The sequence below is a fragment of the Oryza sativa genome, chromosome 7 (genome assembly GCF_034140825.1).
Source record: "Oryza sativa Japonica Group chromosome 7, ASM3414082v1".
Taxonomy (NCBI): domain Eukaryota; kingdom Viridiplantae; phylum Streptophyta; class Magnoliopsida; order Poales; family Poaceae; genus Oryza; species Oryza sativa.
Genome location: NC_089041.1, coordinates 28988633 through 29003300, shown reverse-complemented (window position 1 = coordinate 29003300; position 14668 = coordinate 28988633). Strand labels below are relative to the sequence as shown.

Sequence of the window (14668 nt, the reverse complement as noted above, 5' to 3'; positions counted from 1 at the left end):
GGGATGAAAAGTTTTGATATGTCACATCAGATATACGGACACATATTTAAAGTATTAATTGTAGTCTAATGACAAAAACAAATTATAGATTTCGTTTGTAAACTGCGAGACGAATTTATTAAGCCTAATTAATTCGTCATTAGCAAATGTTTACTGTAGCACTACATTATCCAATCATGACGTAATTAGGCTTAAAATATTTGTCTCGCAATTTACACACAATCTGTGTAATTAGTGTTTTTTTTGTCTATATTTAATACTTCATGCATGTGTTTAAACATTTGATATGACAATGTGAAAAGTTTTTTTTTTTTTGCATGGAAACTAAACAGGGCCTTAGCTTCCGTACATTTTCTACACTATCTATTTTCATAGCCACTACGAGTGAGGTGAACAAGATATGTTATTTGTTTATTTATTGAAACTAAGTTTAAAAAACATTTTTTTTTAGTTTATGTACCATCTCATTTTCACAGCCGCTGGATGGACAGAATAAATTATTTATTTGCATCCTGTACAGCAAACGGCGTCAAGCCACCAATAAATTTACACCACAAGCTTGCAAGAAAAACCTTACGTGGTTTGCTTGCACGAACTTCCCCATAGAAACGGGAAAACTGCATTCTCCACAAAGCAAATTTCAGTAGACCTGTTGCCTCGACCAAAATGGTGGACGATTCATCAGGTCTAATTTGAGTAGATACTGGGTGCTTCCAGGAAAGCATCAGGCATGATGCTCTTCATGATCAACTTGATGCAACGGTGACGGCGGGAGTGAAAATATACATTTTGCAGTCATGCACGTCAACTTGCGCCCCAAAAGTTCCAACAACGTTCTCTGATAGAGTTTCATGCTGCAAAAATGCAGATTCAGAATGCAGTTAACATATAATAAACAAAATGCTGACAAGATAAGGTTTTGACAATGGAATCTTGATAAACTTTGATCTGTCTTTGTTGCGTCAGTAGATACTACACTATGCTCATGCTTATTCTATGATGTTAATTTGCTACACGTTTTGGTGGTTGGATGAAAAGGATATATGTGGTGACCATTTTTCTCCTCTCTCTCCCCCAAATAGTTTAATATGATAAGCAACACCATTTTAACCCCTTTGTTTTCTCCACTCCTCTCTTGTTTCAACGGGAAACAGAGGTAAATTGAACCACTTAAACCGGAAATTATTTAACTTACCTTCCACAGATCTCTAACAGAATAGGGAGATGAACCATCAAGGCCTACAGATGGCAATTTTACTATAATATTGGCAGACTCCTCACAGCGGTTCCATAAAACAACAGCCAGACGGTTACCAGAGAGGGGGCCAGCCCACACCTGCAAACATGATATATCAGTGAAAAGGAATGCCCTGATGTGAAGAACTTCACAAACATGCATTTGTAATAGTTTAATTCCACACAGCAGCTAATCTATTCTAAAAGCTCAAGCTGTTAGTGTGGTTGCATGCGTTATTCATGCTCCGACGGCCCAAATGAGTATATGATTAAGATGGCAGAACTGCAGTTCCAACTGAACAATGCCCGAACACTACAAGTCTATTATCTACCCCAAGTAGCTTCTAACTAGCATACAAGGCCCTGTCTGAACAGGATTCTCAAAGGGATGTCATAGGAAAACCCATCACCAGCTAGTGGGGTGGCTGCTACCGTCCCTATGAAATTTCGATGGACTCTAGAGTTAGGCAAGTTGGGGAAATATCAAATATGTTACAAAAACATGCTCTGTTCAATATCAAATTAAAACAGTTGCTATACTATTGTGTGTGTAAATTGCTCATGCACAAAACTGTTATAGTTAGTGTCTTGCAATTTTGGAAAAGAAAAAAAGGACTGTGGAAGTAAACCATCAGGGCAGACCACACAGTAATAATTATATTTGCATACTATAATTACTAATGGACATGTATATCACCTCTTGGCATCCATTTTTCCCTTGACCTAAAATTCTTCTTCCTTGAACTCCAAGAGGATCTGCAGAAAACGAATGAGTGCAGTTTAACGTGTTAATTAATTATTACAACAGCATATACAAGGAGAAAAAAAAATTTGTTCGAATAAAATAATCTACTCTAAAACAGATATTTACAATATGTAGCGTAATTAGTTCTGTACAGTTTTTTCCTGTCCTCAGGTGGAACAAAGCAAGGGAAACTTGCGAGCTCTCAGGTCCATTGGTTCAAGCATCTTGTTCAAAAAATATACATGATATGCAGAAAACTGAATTCCAAAGAGCAACTATGATGCTAATTGTCTTAGTGCATGATGAAAGTTTTGCTGCTGAAATCAAATTCGCTTTCAAAGTTTTAATGCCATTCATGATCTTTGAGAACAATGACATTGTAGAAATAATAGAATGGTTTAATAGAAAACTATCTTGAAGTTTACACATGTCAACATAATAGAGAGCGCAAACAAAAAAGATTCAGTGTAATACCTTGATTTACTTGAATTACTTCTTTGTTGCTCAATATTTCCATTGTTTCTTTAGTCATGTTTCTGACATCGCAACCAATTAAGAGAGGGGCCTGAAATATAATAATGCAGGAGCCAAATAATTTTAAATCACATCATTTGCGCTACACTTCTATCCACAGAACGGTACTGAAATTCCCCTAACGTCAAGTAGCATAAAATATAAGGACAAGGAAAAACACTTGAAAAGAAACTAACTCCTTTTTTTCTTTTCAGAAACCCTTTTCACTACTTGATCCAGTAACAGCACAAATAAGTTGGAGTCATGAAGACCAAATGCAACATACTGGAATATAGGTGCCATCCTAGTGATTACAGAATGCACCCAATGAGTACTTGCCTTCATAAGTGCCCAGATGCTAAAATGTGCACGATACTCTGCAAAGGTCATGCCACCATTCCCGACTTCCAGCATATCCGGGTCTGATAAAAAAAAGTCAGTTGAATGATAGTACGAGTGTTCTCTTGCAGTATGAAAACTGGTGGAAAACTTGTGCTCTTTGCTACACAGTTACCATTCCATCCACCGGGTCCAGCATATGATGCCCACTTGTTATTCTTATCAGCAATATCAGTCATGCTTGTTTTCAAACAGAAGATCACAAGTCAGCTTCACATCAATGTATAGATAGGTTTCACCCAACCCCAAACACTTAACCCGAAATACATGAATCACCTTTTCCATGTATCCTGTATGTCATCTGTTGTGCGCCAACTGTTACCAACTTTGCCAGCCCATAAGGCTGGATCATCCTGGCCCCTAAGAGAAAAAATAGTATAATAGCACATCATATACATCTAAACCAACATGATATACAACCCCTAGCTTCTCTCGTATGATAAAGGTGCATACCATTCACATAGAGAGTAGAATATTTGGCGTCCAGTTGAATTTAAAGCATCACGCATTGGAGGATACCTAAGAATATGACACCATGAAACGAATTTTAATGCGTTATATTCAGTTCACATAACTGTACTCATGAAAGAGGCTTACACAATGAGAAGACATTTAGTTTACCTGTCCTTGGGCTTTATTCCCAAATTGTAGCAGTTGTCATACTTCAGGTAATCAACACCCTGGAGAAATCAATTTCCATAGAATATGCTCTTAAATCTTAACATGTTCATACTGTGTAGTATTTCAAATCAATAATTTATTGCTTCTAGCTCATACCCATGAAGCAAATATTGCAGCATCGTCCTTTTCATGATGGAGCGATCCAGGTCGAACTTGACATGTAAAAATCCTGAAAGCTTTAGCTTGTTATAATTTTTAGTTATTTGGAATATTATTCTTCATGGTGTATTAACAACAAAAACCATCTATAGAGGGCTGCTTACTCACCCAGCATCAGAGTAGATACCAAGCTTTAGACCTTTCCCATGCACATAGTCCGCAAGATCTTTGATGCCAGAAGGGAAAGTTTTTGGGTCAGGTAGCAATTGATCCTACATGCACAGGAAACAATGTATTAAAAACTAAAGAGGTAAACTTGTAATGCATGTATTTATATGGTCAGTAATGCATTTGTATTTGTATCAGTACAACCAAAGAAGACTGTTCTGAGTGACGTCCTGTCCAAGCTCGTTAAAATTATCAAAAGACCAAAGCATTGACATATTTAGGAACAAAGTAATTGGAGAAATCACAGCCTAAATTAGCAAATGAAATGCATTACCTTTTTTCCTCTTTTTACATTGGACCAACAATCATCTGAAAAGGCAATGAACAGCAAGTAAATTAGAGGATAACAACATACTTGCTTCAGCCAGTAATATATAACTCTTGAGCCAAGTAATGTACCGATATTTACATAGTTGTAGCCCAAATCAGCCAGCCCCGTCGAGACTAGTGCGTCAGCTGTTTCATCAGATAGAAGAAAACTTTCATTAGAAGTACATGGCTAACCAAACTCTACTCTTAAGTCTGAACAACCGAAAACGCATTAGGAACTTGTCAATTGTTATAACCAAACACGACATGAGAACATGTCACTTGAACAGTGGGTAGTAACAATTCCATTCCAATATCCAACCTCAACAGTGTTCTATTCTATCATTGCACTCTGAGCAGTGGAAGTGTGGAAGATACAACACTAATTAAGGAAATATGTATCCTCCAATTTCCAGTTCAGACAAGGACTTCCACCATATCAGGGGAGGAAAAAAAAAACTGCGGTGCAGAATTGCAGATTTAACCATGAAAATTAAGGGGATCCCGCGGCTGAACCTGTGTCGCGGATGACCGTCTCGTTGATGTTGCAGGCGAAGAAATTCCAGCTGTTCCATCTGCGCCACAGAACCACAGGCACTAATAAATCACGCACTCAACGCAGTGAACGACGATGAATTACACGCGCACGCAACAGGCGCTGGACAAAGCAGCAGCGGAAGGGGAACGAAGCGAAGAGGCGAAGCATTGGGCCGATTGATTGAACTTACCCCATCTGCGGGGTGAGGGCGAGGCCGTTGTTGAGCTGCAGCTTGCCGTAGTTGGAGGTGTCGTAGAGGCGGCGCAGCGCGGCGGTGGGGAGGGGCTCGATCCGCATTCGGCTCGCCGCCGCGGCGACCGCCGGCGGCGAGACGACGAGGGCCACCAGTAGGAGGAACGGGAGGCGGAGGCGCGGCGCCTCCATCCCGCTTCGCGAAGCTTACCGAACACTCCGATTCCTTCCTCCCTCCCTCCGAATTCCGAGCAGCCGTCGTTGAAACAGCTGTGCAGGCGATTTCCGAGCTCGTTACGGCTGCCGTTTATATGCGGCGAAATTGTGGGGCCCACATGTCAGTGTTCTCTGCACTCTTCTGGGACCCACCTGCCATTGACCGTACCATAATGCTGCTTTATCCAGTCACAAGATTATGTGTTTTGACGACGAAAAATAATAGTTTCTCGAGGGGACAATTTTATAAGTACACGTGGCAGCAGAGTCCAGAGAACCCTCCTATTGGTGTCGACATGGATGTTGCCAACACGACACATCAGAATGTCGTCGTCAGCTATAACAAGATAAGTAATTAGCGCATTGATTAATTAAACTTTAAAATAGTTTAATATTTACTTTTTAAGTAATTGTTCTGTAACAAAAACTTTTAGAAAGCGCATAGCATTTCGAGAAACTTACGTACGAGAGAAAAAAAAAAGAGAAATCTACCGCTGTCGAATGCAATCTAAGCACTGATTTTATTTGTTTGGTCGATGTGTAAGCAACACACACGTCGCGTGACTTGCGCGACCGTAGCGTTTCAGGTCAGAGATCAGTCGCAGTTGCAATCGTAAAATCTATTGCTAATCGCGCTATCAGCGATCAGGTGGGCGGATTACGATTACGGAAGGATACGTGAAGCGGGCACGCGAACTGAAAGCGACGGGCATCGCAGTCGCAGCATCCGGGGACGCATTGGGGCGTGACGTGCCAGGCAGCCCAACCATGAACCAACCAACTACACTCGTGGGTGCACAGTAGTCTACCTTTGTGCATCGACCATATTTCGGGGAATATTCTTAAGTTTATGCCCTGTACGTTAAAAACTCTTCTTTGTTTTCGGGTACTAAGGTTGGGACTGAACTTTGCTAATGGGCCTAATGCACCTACGAGGGTGTAGTTTAGATAAAAGTCCCCAGTTGGGCTGCATTTGGTTTGGATTTTCATTTTTTTGCTTAGTAGATAAAAGACCTTGAGGTTTGCATTGCACTTAACACCCTGTTTAGATCCCACCTCAAAATTTTTCACCCTATCACATCGAACGTTTGAACACTTGCATGAAGTATTAATATAGTCTAAAAAATAACTAATTTCACAGATTGCGTGTAAATTACGAGATTAATCTTTTAAGCCTAATTGCTCCATGATTTGATAATGTGATGCTACAGTAAACATTTGTTAATGACTGATTAATTAGGCTTAATAAATTTGTCTCGCGGTTTGTAGGCGGATTTTGTAATTTGTTTTGTTATTAGATTGTGTTTAATACTTTAAATACGTATACGTATATCCGATGTAACACGCCAAAAAAATTTACCATTGGATCCAAACACCCCCTAAGCGAAGTGAGAGCAAACATGGTTTTGGGGTAAAATGAGTATGGGCCACCGTTGGGTTAAGTTATGGGCCTTGCAAACTCATGGAGACTTTGTGAGAAAATAAATAAGTCCACTTGACTCCCTCATTATTGGTATAATATGATTCGTATCCCTCAACCGTAATACCAAATATCTTAACTCCCTAACTATTAAATCGGTGCAAAATAACTCTCTTTAATTTTGATAGTGGGGGGATTTAAATATCTAGTATTACGATTGAAGGATACGAATTAAATTGGATCTATATTTTAAGAGAGTCAAAGGGCATATTCGGCAGTTGCTTTAATGCCACGCTCTGACACTAACTATGTGCAACCGTAGCTGCAGCTGGCCCTGCCAAACGCTCTCAAAGTGGACTTAGGGTGTGTTTGAGGAGTAGATTGGGGAGATTAGAAAGATACGCAAAACGAGGTGAGCCATTTGCGCATGATTAATTGAGTATTAACTATTTTAAATTTCAAAAATAGATTAATATGACTTTTTAAAGCAACTTTCCTATAGAATTTTTTTGCAAAAAACACACCGTTTAGTAGTTTGGGAAGTGTGCGCGCGGAAAACGAGGTGTTTTCTCATCCTATATCATACAAACGAACGCAGCCTTATTATATGAGAACGAAACAAAGGCCCATATTGTTTACGACATGAACGATTCGCTGTACAGCCCACTCTACCTCGTTACCACTTACCTACTTGCCTCTCCTGATACAAAAATCTACTCAGATTTTTAAAATAAATATTTAAAAGGGACATATATAATTATATCAGTGTTTTGTTCTGCATAGTTCACCGGTCTAACTCATTCAATGGAAATTTTAATAATACATTTCTTAAAGGTGAACAGCACCTCAATGGAACATCTCAAACGCTTGTGTATTCTGAATTTCTGACGAAAGAGTTGCAGAGTACTTGACCTTTGTTCATCCCCAGTTCGCCCATGCCTATGTTGGTTTCACGTCTTCACGATCATCACGAGTGGCTGCGCAGGACTGCGAGGAATCTGACGGGGCTCTGAAAAATCAGATGGCGAAACCTTTGTTCGTTGCTGTTGGTCTCTTCCCAACTGCAGTTCTCGCATCCATGACCATACTGATTACTGAAACACACATTGCCCTGCCTGCCTTTCTCTTTCTCCACCCACGTAAGCAATGCAGCATTGCCTCGGCGTCGATCGTCTGAGATGCCGATTGATTGCAACTTTCAACTGAACAACTTATTATAGCACGTTTGTACTATGCACCGCACTAGCAGAAGAATTTAATTCTTGAAACTTTAGGTTACAGACACTTTTGGCTCATAAATTTCTCCCAAGAATCCATTGAGTACATTCGATTGCCTTTCAGCGAAAAAGAAAGAAAAGCTCTCAATATCTATTGAATTTTGACAAGTGGATGTCCCAAAGAAACAACAAGAACACATTCTTGGTGATTGCATCCACTGGGCACAAGAAAGGCAGGGTCCCATTGGCAGGAGGATCCATCTTTTCTCCTTTCTGCAACTGGGCTCACCTCAGCTCCGAGGAGCCCACGGGTAGGTACATCCATCATCCATGCAGTTAGGCCTGTGCCCTGGAAAACTGACAGATCAATCTTTTACATGGCAGGGAGGTTTTTCTGGGCGTCTGTTTCTTCAGCCTATTTCTGCATACCCTGGCCCCCTGCCCAGAATCGTTGCACCCTTGTGGAATGGAGTGTAGCAATGGTGAAAACTGAAATTGAACAGTGGTATGTCACAGTGCGCCTCTGGCCTCTGCTGCTGCTCTGCATTCTAGTGGCAGTGAAGTGAGGTGAGGTGTGTAGTGAAGCACGATTACTGAAGGACTGACGCTAAGGTTGACAACGATGTTTGTCCTGTTGGATTCTTGGTGGATTACTGTTTGGTTCACCTCTCAGATGTTTAACAGCCAAAATAATAATAATAAAAAAGTCTACTCCTACTCCTACGTGCAAGAATTTTTGACTTAAGCAGAAAATGGCCCGTGAGATAGCGAGAGTAGACGTGACTATCGGTAAGTACACAGAAATTTGTGCCATGATCCTATGCGTACGGTAGTCATTTAGTACGAGTAAACAAAAAATAATACTCATACTTAAAAAAAAATAAATGATGAGCCTTTCCAGAGGAGAGGAGAGAAAAACTCTGACGCGAATAGGCCTACTCCAATCTGTAAAGACAGCATGCGTCGATTCCCTTCTGAAAAATAAAGCGCGATGGATGCCCCCGTGACACACGCGCGTGCGCTCATCCATCCTTCACCTTTGCATCCGCAGCGAAATCACGGCGAAGCATAGCACGATCGATCGAGCAAACGAATCAAACATTTTTTATCAAACCATCTTGCGATCGATTTGTGCAACGACTATCATCTTAATCATACCGAATTCGATCATCACATGCATGGTCACTCTGTACAGGGCACGTAGCAATTAATCTTGCGTTTTGCTGGTACGTACGTAGTAATAATCTCGATCACTTGATCGGGCTAGGTGATGGCGGCGCCGCCGTGGCGGCGGCGGCGTGCAGCCACGCGCGGCGGAACGCGCCGACGATGGCGCGGTGGTGCTCGGCGGCGTTGAGGGCGAGGTAGCAAGCGAGAAGCTCCTCGAGGTCCCGCGGCGAGCGCACGTCGTTCGCGGCGATCATCTCCGCCATGCTCTCCAGGAAGTCCTCCTCCGGGTCGGCCGACTCCTTCACCACCACCAGGCTCTCGTACAGCCACCGGCACCGCCGCCGCCGCCGCCGCCTCCGGCTGGTAGCGTCGGCCGGCAGCGCCGCCACCCGCCCCTTCCGCCTCCCGCTGCTCGGCTTCGCGTGGTGGACGAACCGCCGCACCCTTGACGTCGGCGACGCGGCCGCGCTCGTGCCGCTGTCCAGCGCGTCACCTTCGTCGCCGTCGTTCTTGGCGGTGGCGCGCTTGGTGAGGATGGGCCGCAGCTTGAGCTCCGGCATCGCCTTCATCCCGTCGAACTGGCCGCGCGCCGGCGACGCCGAGACGGCGACGACGTCGAACACGATGTCGTCGTTCGGCTGCGGGCTCCGCGGGAACCGGGTGTCCCGGAGCTTGTGGTTGTCCGTGGCGGCGCGAGCCGGAGGGAGACAGCGTTCTCTGCTCGCGAAGTAGTACGACGCCCTGTTCGGCGACGGCGAGCACGGCGCCGCTGCCGCCGCCGCCGCCATGGGAGGTTGCTGCTTCTTGCTCGCCGCTTCGACGACGTCGGGTTCTCCTCTCGCCGCGCTTCTCCTCCGCCGCAGCTTGTGGAACAGCCACGAGCTCAGCAATGGCATCGTAGCTGCTGCTGCTGCAGTGAGGCAGTGTGGTCGTGGACTGTGGGGGTGAGCTGAGCTGCAGTGCGTGCAGCGAGGTTGCACCCCACTTTTTATTACGGAAAAGTTTGCCGCGAGTGGCAGCAAAGAGATGTTGCGGTGGAAAAGCGGCAGCGGCATCTTGCAAGAATCTGACATACTATACAAATTCTCTCTTATATTTGTGCTTCTGAATCATAATCAATACGCTTGTAAATTGTTGGAACGAAAAAGATATGTTGGTGCATGATACAGAGAGTTCAGAGTTCAGACTGCTCTCCAGAGCAAAATAAGAAATGTAGAAATTCAAGTGTTTGTCGACGCTTTGTCCACCGATGAAACACCAATTTTACTTTGACAGAGATTCATCCTTATTAGTAGATTGCATGCAACACGCATGGCACAAAGTCAAAATGTTTGAAATGGAGGAAGTGTGCGTAAAAGCTGTGGGGGACTCTCTGACGGCAAGGGAAAGGATGCAGAGTTGCAGACCAAGATGGTGATTCAGCTTTTCGCTAGTGGCATTGTGAGACAAGCCTGCCGTAACAGGCGTTTCTCATTGTCTCTAATGGCCATCGCTGCAGCTAAACCTCGAGTCCAGGACGATTTGGCACATGAGCTGCAGCAGGAGAGCCCAACTGCATGCTGGTGCTTATGGAGTGTGAACCAAGTCATTTCCAGAGGCAGCTGCTAGGTAGAGCTATGATATGGTCCATGGAGGGTTTGGAAGGGGACATGAACATTTCAAAAGGTCAAAATTTGGTCTACCACGAATCACTGTATTGAAATCAAAAGTGATTTGCTTTGATCCTCATGTGGGGGCAACTTAATTAATGCAATTGGCTTACGGTTGTATTAGAGACCACGTAGTGCAGGTGCAGCCCAAATGGACTCTACAGTTGCATTTGATTTGTAGCTTGCTTCCATCTTACAGAAGACAACATGCATGTACGCAGGAGAAAAATCCAACTACAAATGTACTATCATTCGGTTTTTCAGAACGTATTTGAACTCTCAAAAACAGTATACCACCCTTTCTTTTAAAAAAAATATAATACAAACACAAAGCGCTCACAACACGTGTATGCTTAACTCTATAGACGTATACACATACACTCTATCTTTATAAACACCTCCAAAAAAAATATACCGTCATATCTTAAAATTAATGAAGACATCGTGAATGTCTCGCTATCCAACGGGTACAGGGGCGAAGCCAAAAATTACATAAGACTAGAGCTAAGATAAAGCTCGACTAATGGAGTATTAGTTTTCTGAAAAAAAATTACATAGTGAATCAATAAAATTTAAGCAAGTTTTTGGATGTATGCCTTGCCCTAGGCCTGCCCCCACCCCTGAACGGATATGTCACCTGTACGGCTGTACAATTATAAATTGGTACTCTAAATTAGTACGGGAAAGGTTCACAAAACCAAACTGTCGTAAAAAAATGCCCTAGCTAGGAGGATTTTTATGGGTTTTACGAAAATCGTTTGAAACCCATCGACTACCGACTTAAAAAACTCTAATTTATTTTGGAACTTGATCGGTTTACTGAACAGTTTGTGATCTTGAGCTGGCCCGAAACCTCAATTTCTATACGAAAACCGAGTGATTTCCGTCTGTTTTTTATACCTTGGCACGGGGTGATCCCCGAAAAATCCACATAAACAATCAGCTATACTGAGGTTGATCATGCGGTGGAAGAGACAAATGCATCTTTTTTTTCATCACTGTAGTGATTCCAGAACATGTACTGCAACAGTAACAGATTATTTCGAACCTGCATTTTTTTTACACAAAACCTACAGAGGCTGTTGTTCTCGATGTCTACAATGCACCAGTATTGAACTGCTCATCAGATGTTCAGACATGTGTGCACGCACAGCAACCGGTAGACATTTTTTTTACTGCAGACTAGCAGCTAGCTAGCTCCAGTGACGAACTAGAACTACTGCTCACCCACGCTTGTCTGCAATGGATCAGTAAAACAGCTACAGTACTATAGGAGCTCCTATGCAGCGAACAGTTCACGTACTATAAAATTCACGATTCTCGAATATATAATCTGTATACATGTGTCTTCTAAATTCTTCTGCTGAAGCCTGAAGAGATGATAGTTTTGCGAGAGCCAAGATTAGCAGATAGAGGAATCGTCCGTTCTTAATTTCTCGATCGCATCCTGAGCAGGATGAGCAGGAAGGCATATGATCGCGCTGATGATTTCGCTGCGCGTTTTGCCGGGGCGACGACGACGAGGCTCACCTCACGGGGGGATCATTCTGCCAGTGGTTGCGGGGACACGGCGAGCTTATTTCAAGAGACTGGACAAGCGCGGATCAGTGCTGCTCGTACCAAAGTTTAGTTCAATTCGTGCGGTGCCACCATTCCATGCCAAAATTGTCGATTACAAGTTGCCGGGAGCAAGCAACCACCGCCCTAGCGAGTTAGCTTCGATACCTAGCTATCTATGATCGATGAGATCAAAACTCATAGTAGTAGCATGGGGAACTAGTAGAAACAAAAACAGCACCCTAAATTCCTCTATCGGAGCGACAGAGTACAGATGCAGAGTTTGGAGGTATGCAAGTAGATAATGAATAATTGAGATGGATTGATAGTGTTCGGGCGCGGCCCGTTAGGTAGGAAGAGATAAATAATTGTTGGAGTAGGTATAGTTGAAAGACCCGTGCCATGATTGTAGCTTTGCAAATCTTACTCGAACGCCATCATCATTATCCTTTCTAGTGTATATAACTATAGTGTGTGTACCCAGCGGCCGGATGGATGACAAGTTTATATGCCAAAGTAAAGTTTAAGACTTTCAGTCATGGCCGGGGTTTATCTATCATTGGTGGTAATCATGCAGCGGATAATCTTATACTCTCCTACATGCATATATTATCTTGCTGACACACACCACCAGCTATAGCACTACGTAGTGCTAGCTTTCTGCTGGTTTGATCGATTAGTAATACGTAGCAGAAATCCAGCTAGCACTGTTACTACTTGAATCTTAATAAGCAGTAGTAATTCAATCGATTTCTGCTGGATTGATCGATTGGATGTGTAACAATGCAAGACCTGGGTTCCTGAAGGCGACTTAAAAAGGAAAACAGAGTCTACCTTTGCGGCGGCGTGTGGTGCATTTCTCGTACTACATGGTACTTGTACAGTGGTGATGATGTGCTGATCGATGGAGTTAGGAGTAAATTTGTGGACAGACGATGCAATAGTACATGTGCAGGGCCATGAGTTAATGTCGACATTGAATTCCCTGTCCAACGACGGTCGGCCGAAGAAGAACACTGTCTGTCCAGCCATGCACATGTGACTACATACATATATCAATCTTCTGTGTACATGTGTACACACAGTACACGCGTATACGAGTGTATGTGTGTAGGAACGTATCTATACGTGTCGTGTCGAGTGATATACGTGTGCTGGTTAATTGGCTGGTCAGGAAATATCGTGCGTACGCATGCGTATATCAAATTATTCATTCAAGCATGCATGCATGCATGATTCCGAGACGACGGGGACCGGGCGATGGATGGATCGATGGAGCGAGTTTTAGGCGGACAGTTGGGTGCCCGACCGCGTTCTCGGCTTTAAAATCTGCCGCTTTCCGCATGCATGCATGCGCCGATCCGCCGATCGATCGAAGCCGTGTGTGCATTGCAACCGCGCGCACGCCATGCAAACCGCCCGCCGCTTCAGGCGTCCGCGCGCGGAGACGATCGACTCGATCGGCCTCGTTTACTCCGCACGTACGAGCCGTCTGCGTCGTCGCGCGAGGAAATAATATATATTCTCCGGTGTCGTGGGCATGTGATGCTCGATCGCGACTCGCGAGTGGCCGGAGATGTGGGCTTTTTCCGGTGTCCTTGGGCGAGACTTGGGCAGTGGGCAGGCAACGACGTCGACGCATGCACCGATCTGGTCACTGCCATAGAAAGGAGGTTGGCCAACGCGCGCACTGGGCATGTATATATATTCAGTGTCACCTAGTGCACAGTGATTTCTACTCTACGGGCCGGCTCTACGGCGTTTGATGACTTGATCGATCGGCCGGCCGTGCCATGATGGGGCTTCTGCTGCATGCAGTGGGCGCAACGGCACACATCACATATGGATCTCGATCATTCGAGTCTAGAGAACAAAAGCACGGAGGATTGGAGGAATGAAGGCGGTCGAGAGAGGATTTGGGGGAGTTCGAGAGCAATAAGTAGCTAGTGCCGACTTGCATCCGGCCACCGATGATGCGCTAGTATGTGTACGTACTACGGCTGTTTTACCACCGGTTCGTATAGTACGACGCGATCATGCTCGACCCTATGGCCGAAACAATCACGTCGTTCGTTGGCGACCCATGCTAAGTGATGCTGCCAAGGACAGTATTATTACGCGCCGCTGTGTGCTGTCCATCCGCCGCCCGCAAGGTCAACTTTTCACGCCGCCTCCGCAACAAATTGACCCACCTTTTCTTATGTTCCATGGAACCTGGGCCGTGTGAGCTTGTCCCTATTTTTTTTAAGGCTATTAGAGTAGGTTAACGAGTCACGTTAGTAAAAACCACTGTTAAAATAGATAACAATTATTTGGTTTTGCTAGAAATTTGTCGTCAAATTTTTTTCTTAATATTTGTCGATTTTTCTAACGGTGCAGCGCGCCGTTCGTACGTGATATCCTCGTTGGTGGCAGCGGTTCGTGACATGCATGTAAGTGATACATACATACGTACGGGGAAGCAGTGCATGTATGTGACCCAGTAATGTCTTGCACGTA

At 44.0% G+C, this 14668-nt stretch overlaps 2 protein-coding genes across 2 annotated transcripts; both read right to left on the bottom strand.

The window, feature by feature from the left end:
• Positions 1–484: 484 nt before the first annotated feature.
• LOC4344290 (alpha-galactosidase 3) lies at positions 485–5220 on the bottom strand. Its single transcript, XM_015791288.3, has 15 exons — positions 4939–5220; positions 4727–4785; positions 4301–4357; positions 4176–4210; positions 3842–3945; positions 3671–3743; positions 3515–3573; positions 3347–3412; positions 3170–3253; positions 3009–3073; positions 2834–2916; positions 2456–2546; positions 1934–1992; positions 1196–1336; positions 485–854 (listed from the first exon to the last, which is right to left on the bottom strand). Exons 1-15 carry the CDS (start codon positions 5130–5132, stop codon positions 747–749), a joined length of 1278 nt encoding a protein of 425 aa, XP_015646774.1. The 5' UTR covers positions 5133–5220; the 3' UTR covers positions 485–746.
• Positions 5221–8921: 3701 nt separating this feature from the next.
• On the bottom strand, positions 8922–10222 carry LOC4344289 (transcription repressor OFP1). The gene has a single exon (XM_015791287.3). It carries the CDS (start codon positions 10034–10036, stop codon positions 9044–9046), a length of 993 nt encoding a protein of 330 aa, XP_015646773.1. The 5' UTR covers positions 10037–10222; the 3' UTR covers positions 8922–9043.
• Positions 10223–14668: the final 4446 nt, after the last annotated feature.